Source organism: Hyposmocoma kahamanoa, unplaced genomic scaffold (genome assembly GCF_003589595.1).
Source record: "Hyposmocoma kahamanoa isolate Upper Pololo Valley unplaced genomic scaffold, ASM358959v1 84, whole genome shotgun sequence".
In the NCBI taxonomy this organism is placed as follows: Eukaryota; Metazoa; Arthropoda; class Insecta; order Lepidoptera; family Cosmopterigidae; genus Hyposmocoma; species Hyposmocoma kahamanoa.
In genome coordinates this window covers 1,592,369-1,600,374 of record NW_020654229.1, presented here as the reverse complement: position 1 = coordinate 1,600,374, position 8,006 = coordinate 1,592,369, and the positions used below count along the sequence as shown (strand labels likewise).

Sequence of the window (8,006 nt, the reverse complement as noted above, 5' to 3'; positions counted from 1 at the left end):
ACAACAGATAATGATGAAATCTCTTAATAATAATGAAATAACTAAATTAAATACTTATTATAACGCGACTATAATTTCATGGAATGATATTTGTTATTATCTTAACAATAAATAAATATTTAGATCCAAATTATAAAACAACGCAAAATTCTATTTTCCTTTTACCCTGTGCAACACTAATCGTAATGTTAAATTCAAACTATCACATTTTATTTAAAAACTTAACTTAATACACACAATCTAACGGCCGACTGGACACTTCTTTTTCCTTATAGCCATACTACAATTGGGACTTAGTGGAATCGTATAAAAATTGCTCTTACAGTTAGTTTTAATTATATTTTGTTAATTATTAAAAAATGTTACGATATTGTTGTATCGGTGGTTACACACGGCGACTTAGGCGACGCGTTTATATACGTTCAATCGCTTTTTTGTACCGATGCAGTCGCGCGCTTGCGTCGTTAAAGTGGGCGTGTGTAACCGCTATATAAAGAGGTTTATTTTTTAATTTTGACTGAAAAGGAAGCGTAAGGAGTTTAAGGAGTCAATTTGAGATACCACCATGTGTTTGGTACATCACTAGACAACAAACATGGCAATATTATTATTCCAGGTGACATTAGCAGCTGTCATTTTGCAATCTCTAATTTAAAAAATCTAATAGTAGCACGCCATAGACAAGGGAAAAGTTTCTGTATTCGCACGTAATTTTTTTTTATTTCGAGTCGTTTATGGCGATGGTTTCATACATTTTTATGTAAGGATATGATGTATGCCAGTATTATCGGCAGCGGTATTTTTTTTTCTTGTAACACTCCACATATGGACAGGGTGCCGCGGCCGGCCGTCTTCCTGCGTCAGTCTTTCTAATTGAGGATGATGAGTCTCGGCGGCAGCATGCCTCGCTTGCTGAGCCACACCCTGTATAACAATAAATAAAATGTTCATTTCAATTTTCATGTTAGTATATTTTTTTAACATGTTGCTCATTGAACGAATTCGTATAAGCGGCTTTGTGGGTTTTGTGTTATCATAATAATAATAATTAAATTAAAAATTAATATTCCGGGCCTTGGGAGAGGCGAGAATCTAAAATAGATGTCCAGAATAATAATAATTGAGTAGTTATTAAACTTGTTATTATTTAAATTAAAAGTTATCAACTAAGACTCTACATTATCGCATTAGTTACAACCTGTAATGACAGTTGCAAACAATGACAATTGACAATGACAATAAATAAACAAATATTATATTTGATTTTTTTTTGTAGCAATCCAGATTCTTTATTTCTATTGTTTGGCTTTGTAGGAGAGAAGGCCGGGAGATATATTTGTATGGCCTACATTCATTTCTTTTTTTGGGTGTTTTTTGGACGTAGGGCGAACCTAGTACGGGGCTATTAAAAAAAATAAATTAATGTTAGTCAATAAAGTAAGTATTTATGGGTCAATGTAACCTCGAGTATAAATAAATAAGTATATATTTGTATTCTAAAATTAATCGTTTGCTATATTTAGTTTTAAGGTGTTCCTAGCTTACGTTATTAAGATTGTAATAATTTAATCAAGTGTTGGTAAGTCTTAAATAAATAAATGGAACGGCGGGGAGGGGGGACTCACCCTATGCCGGCCCCCAGCAGCAGACTGAGCACGTTGGTGACCAGAACGGCGGCCACGGCGCGGCGGCTCCATAGGCAGGCGCGACGCACCGACAGCAGATGGCTCTGCGTTATAGAAAGCACACGCACGTTAGACCAGCCATTTCACACTATTTTCAATCATCTCTTTTAAGGTTGGTTTTTTAGTACTCTGTACTGAGATTATGTCGAGTATTATTGTTTCGGATGGATGTCGGACATAGAACGAGAGATCCCAGATTAGGTAGGCACAGCGAGCAATGGCTCCAGAGTACAACTCAAGCAGCGGTTCACTGACCTGTGTCATGGCGGGCGCGGTGAGCTGCTGCTCCAGCACTTCGATTGAGGAGGTGGCCGAGGGCGGGCCGCGTCCCGACACCGGGTGCTTGAACCGCCAGTCCCTGAAGCGGTACAAGAAAACCTAATTACTCCATGTGTTTATTTTAATATTAAATTATAGTAGTCATAATAACTGCAACCTGCATTTCAACTGCAATTTGACAATTGTAATGCATTTCAAGTGCTGTTTGTGTGACTATACCCTAACTTCTTACAAATTTTGCTGAATTAAGGGGAGATTCAGTTGTTGACATAAAAATGTCTACCACGACACTTGATATTAATCTACATCGTTTTTTTTTTTTTCGTAGAGTTACATAAATCTTAAATGCAACATACGTTGCTTGTGTTGTGGAAATCGGAAACTACAACAGTACTACAAACACGCAGACCCGAGAATGAAGAAATAGTTTCCACATTGACCAGACCGGGGATCAAACACGAACCTTAGAGATAGCGACACCATGAAAACCGTTGTCCAAGTCACTCGATCCTGGAGGTCGTTAAGACTGAGATCTTAAAGCGTCATAATCATACGAGCTACATTTCAACAGCATTAAAATTGCAAAATTGCAATTGGATTGCAATCGGAAAGTATTATTACTTTACTATGCAGTCGGTGTTACTGCATCACAACTACTAAGTTCAGTGTCGGTTGGTATTGTGCTAGTTAGCAGGTTGCAATGCAGTTGCTATTCGAAACCAAATTTCGAGTTATTCACTATGAATATTACTAATTACAGGTTTCTTACCACGGTATTAGATCTCTTTGTTTTCCCGATATTTCGGAACGGGTTGACTCCTTAACAAGAAAACAAAAAGAAATCGCACCTAGGTAAGATAATTGTACAGTGCTTCTGTTTTCTCAATGTCCCTCGGCAATCATCGGATTTCCGAATGCACACCAATGTTAATTTCCATGCTCATTAATTATTACATTTAAAATCTTTAACAATTTGAATTTTGAACGCCGTACTTTATTGTTTTGATTTCTGTGTAAACTATATAAAGATGTAAAATTATTTCCTTAATAACATTTACTCATATGTCAATAAGCAAAATAAAGTAAACTTGGCAATTTCGACATGCGATGATGCTTTACGTAGGAGGTGTCGAAACTATCGATATAATTATTAACTTTACATTATTGTGTTTAATTGTCAGATACACCTAAATTAATATTTTTGTGATAACGTAACTTGGGCAAATGAATAGGAATAACATTAAATATAAGAAAAAAAAGTATTCTGCCATATTATTACGGTGACAACTGCGCTCCGATTGGCCAGCCCGAATTCGAAACAATTGACGGGAGTCGTCAAATGTTTCACTTCAAATGGAGTAGTTTAAATTAAGCTTTTCTATAATGGACGAAAATTTAAAATAATGATTTCGTTTATTGCAAAACATGTTGTTACATTTAGATCTTGTAGTAGTTGGTAAAGTATGAAACATGTAAGGGTACATGTTTGCAGAAATGCCAATTTTTAACATATACATTATTACAATGAAAATAAATAAATTTAAGTAAATATGTTCAGAAAGTCATATGATTTAATTTTAAAAAGATTGTCTAATTTAAATCTAAAGTATTTTAAAAATAAATCAATTTATTTATCAATAATTAATCAATTAAAAATTAATTGCTTATTAATTAATCGTCAAATTATCTTATTATTATTATTATATAATAATAATAACATTTGTCAATTAAATCTTCGTAATTACTGCGTTTATATACTCCGTGACATTGTTATCCTGCATTTATTTCATTAAATTACATAATTATAACTACATAATTAATATTTAATTACCGATGAAATGTGATTCCGTTTATTTTGTAATTAGATGTTTTGCTATGTTTCCACACCACCGAATGGAACAACACGCCATTGTTGGAGATATTATCTTTATTACAATAAATACAGAATATTTTTGGAATATACGGAGACGTACACACATGTCAGTCGTTGGCGCTGTAGTATTTCAGCTTTCTAATTTGTGATTTCAGCGCAAACGAGAGTTGATATTTAAATGTAAGTGATATAAGGCCTATTTGCCTGATTAATTGGCCTTATTTAGTTTCTGGTTATATACTCGATGATAATTCTCGACGACAGCCGAAACACGAAGTTGCGTTTTTCTATTCTCTCAATGTCCCTACATTGAGAAAATAGAAGCACTACAATTATATAGTGATAATTATTTAAATAGTGTGTTTACGCTCTTAAAGGCGTCACTCACTTTGGCGGCAGCTGGTCGGGTCGACTGCTCCATTCCCACACCCAGTCGTTGGACTCATCCTGGAATTGTACACAAAAAAATAAACAATCACAAAACGTACATAAACTGTAAGCGCCAGGCGTCGAATTTAACGTAAACAAAGAATTTACATACAAAATAGGTCGTACTTCATGGAATTAATACATATAGAGTGGACCTTGGAATTGTTGGAAATAAACGAACTATGTGAAAACGCGTTTGCGATGTTTTCACTCTAAGCCGACGATATACGAGGTATACAAAAATATAGCAAATCAACTCAGACGTTATAGCGTTACTTATGCACTCTTATTGTAATGCATGTTCATCTTAAGCAAATTTTCTAAACTGTATTCTGTAGCTAGGTCATAAACAAATCTCACCCTCCAGCAGTTGATGTAGACGCCCTTCAGCTCATCTTCAGTGGAGGGTTCAAGGTTAGGGCTGTTGGGAGGCGATTTTGGGCTGCGAACAATGAAATAAAAAAATAAAATATATAATCAGCGGTATCTTAGGGCGCTTTCAAATTAGACGCTTGTAGAAGCGCAGCAGTGGTGCATCTGGCGCTTTAGTAATTTTTAGTTCACTAATTGTGACTGCAAAAGTGATGCGTTCGTGTCACGACAGTGGCGCTGATACTGCGCTTCTAAATATTGTATGAAATTTAGTAGTGGCACGGCTGTAGCGCTTTTATAAACGTCTAATTTGACGCCGTTAAGTTTGTTTTTTCCGACATTTGAATTTTTTTTATAGTTTATTGGTTCACTTACAGTTATTACTATGTAACATACTATAAATTCAATTTGATGAAGTTCTTATCTAAATTGAAAAACACATCTTGCAAAAACAACGTAAAATGTAAATTATATAGAATTTAAATCCAGCAACTTAAATTTTTTTAAAAGTAATACAAACAAAACCAATAGATACAATTCTCGGACAGCAGCAAACTAGATGGCGGAAAAAAAACAAAAATTAATTAAGGTTTAACATAGCACTAATGCGACATTTGTGCAGCGACTGCCAAAATATATCGCAAACGTGACTGTGCTTATTATACATATAGTCTGCAGAGAATTTGGAGCACCATAGCGACATCTCTTTACATTTTTTTAACCTAAATGTTTGTCTGTTTTATCGACTGTGAGACTATAGTGCTAAACTGTTTGGATTATAAGTTAGTCTTCCAATTAGACGCACACGAGTCTCGAGGCGACAGCCTCGTGTTTGTAGCACTTCAGTAAGTTTAAGTTTTGTAGTCAATTGGGACTGCGAACGTGCCACGCGGTATGCGTGTATGCGTGTCATGAAAATTAGTAGTGGCACGGCTTCATGGCTTCTATAAGCGTTTAATTTGAAGGCGCCTTTATAGTCGAATTTTTGATTGATTATTCATTTAAAAAGTCATCACTTAGTCGCAAAAAACTAGATTTAGTCAGCCCGCCGTGTCAAAGGGTATTTTACTGTCCACTTTGGAATACCGGAGGCATCAGTTTTCAATCTCCAGAACTACAGCACTTTGCTTAGATCTGATTGCACTAAAAAAGCCGTGATTTGATCGGTTCTAGTCGTGAAAAAACTGGAATAAACTTTTTTTTGAGGGGCACTGCCACTGCACCCTGCGGCAGTACTTCCCTGGACGAGCTCTTTCACACGGAGCTCTACTGCTCTTAATAATAATAATAACACTGTTGCTGATGGGACTGCCAAGCTGATGTAGTGCATCGGGTATGTTGGCGGTGGCTCACACGAACAGCTTCCAGGCCATCGTGCGCAAAATGATTGTCTCGCTGATGAGTAGCGTGAGGCTGAGTGCATTCTAAATGCTATAGCGGGAAGGTATGATTGTCCTAGCCAGAAACATCGGATAGTGCAAGTTAAGGCGTAGCCCAGTTTGAAATACAATTTAGTTGCACTGAGTATTACTAACCTTGATATAAGTTCTTTTACTAACATACTATGGATATTTCATGGTCCGAAATGAAGAATTATTATTTAGGAAATGAAACTATTTTTCCGGATTTAAATCGCGTATATTTATTTTTTCAAACAAACCGACGTTTCGGGCCCTTTACAGGTCCCATGGTCACGGTTGACTGAGGTGGTACAGTCTTCAACCAGTTATGTCTAATATTGATGCAAACCAACCATATTTTTTTCTATAGTTACAATAGTTATTAATTAAATAACTTATTTTTAATTTTACAAAGAAAACATTCCAATTTACGCTATATTAAGTTTTACAAATTATTTTATTGAATGAATTTTTATTAAGTTCAGTTTATTATTAATTATTAATAGAAATTAGAATAAACTAAAACATATTAATTAGTGGAGGTACCACCAGTTTGGGATCCAGTATTTCCTCTGATGAAAAATCCCAAACAGACATAAGACTGCAGTACTAATTAATATGTTTTAGTTTATTCTAATTTCTATTAATAATTAATAATAAATTAAACTTAATAAAAATTCATTCAATAAAATAATTTGTAAAACATAATGTAGCGTAAATTGGAATGTTTTCTTTGTAAAATTAAAAATAAGGTATTTAATTAATAACTATTGTAACTATAGTGAAAAAATAGGGTGGTTTGCATCAATATTAGACGTAACTGGTTGAAGACTGTACCACCTCAGTCAACCGTGACCATGGGACCTGTAAAGGGCCCGAAACGTCGGTTTGTTTGAAAAAACAAATATACGCGATTTAAATCCGGAAAAATAGTTTCATTTCCTATGTGTAACAATCGCGAAAACCTAAGAACTCGATAAGAATTATTATTATTATTATTTCACAAGGAGATCTACTGACACTTAAACTTACGTAACGCATTTTGTCGGCAACATTTTTAACCGACTTCAAAAAAGGAGGAGGTTCTCAATTCGACTGTATGTTCTTTTTTTTTGTATTTATGTTACGCGATAACTCCGGTATTTGTGAACCAATTTTCATGATTCTTTTTTTGTTGGAAAGGGGGTACTTCCATAGTGGTCCCATTTCATTTTGAAGAAAATCATCCACCTTTAAGGATGGCTGTTCACGCATGAAGATTAATTTTTATAAATAGCGCCTAACTTTAATTGAGGAGCAATTATTTCAATGGTTGATTTTGCTATTTCTCCAATTCAAGGCGTTTTTCTCTCAATATACTTTGAGTAGTGAGAACCGATTCTTATTATCTCCAGTGTCAAGTCCTGTATAGTGGCGAATTTAAGGATATTTCAATAAAACTTAGCAAATAGACATAATTCCACGTACTTTTGAAGTCGGTTTTTTAGTACTCTGTACCGAGATTATACAACAACCACAGCTCCTAGCTAAGATCTAATTACACGTAGAAAAAGTCGTGAATTAGTCGGTTCTAAACCTGCAAGTCGATGATGGATCACAACCCATGGTAAACGCGTAAAGTCAAGCCGCCTATTGTTGATATTTTATACGGCAATACAATAAGCACATTGCGGATGTAGGATATATAACGTGACATTTAAATCCATAGTTGTGGTTTCGGACGCCTTTCAAATGCCCTGCACGCAATGTGATACTCAACCCGGGTACCAAGGCTAAGGAACGTCGTGCACCTGGTGCTAAGCGACACGCTTACCCACAGCAGTTGCAGTGCCACTCAAAACTTTAGATCACAAAGATCTGTCACCCTGAGACAAGTTGACAAGTCTTAATACAAATGTTACATTGATATTTCTAATTAAAGGTCAGCATTGGGCATCGTCAATAGGTACTAAAATAAAAATAAAAAAC

The 8,006-nt window shown here is 35.2% G+C and overlaps 1 protein-coding gene across 2 annotated transcripts in view; it reads right to left on the bottom strand.

Moving 5' to 3' along the window:
• Positions 1–62: 62 nt before the first annotated feature.
• The window catches only part of LOC113234478 (BCL2/adenovirus E1B 19 kDa protein-interacting protein 3), a 95,940-nt gene continuing 87,996 nt past the window's right edge, over positions 63–8,006 (bottom strand). Inside the window, exons 3-8 of one of the 2 annotated variants that reach the window (XR_003310790.1) lie at positions 4,627–4,708; positions 4,226–4,284; positions 1,941–2,043; positions 1,626–1,729; positions 813–924; positions 63–778 (exon numbers count right to left, since the gene is read on the bottom strand). Coding sequence is in view for 1 of the 2 variants with exons in the window: in XM_026469806.1 (XP_026325591.1) it covers positions 870–924; positions 1,626–1,729; positions 1,941–2,043; positions 4,226–4,284; positions 4,627–4,708 (403 nt within the window). In the remaining variant the exon portion in view is untranslated. Of the gene's footprint in view, positions 925–1,625; positions 1,730–1,940; positions 2,044–4,225; positions 4,285–4,626; positions 4,709–8,006 lie in introns of both variants that reach the window. The other variant, XM_026469806.1, reaches the window with a different exon arrangement.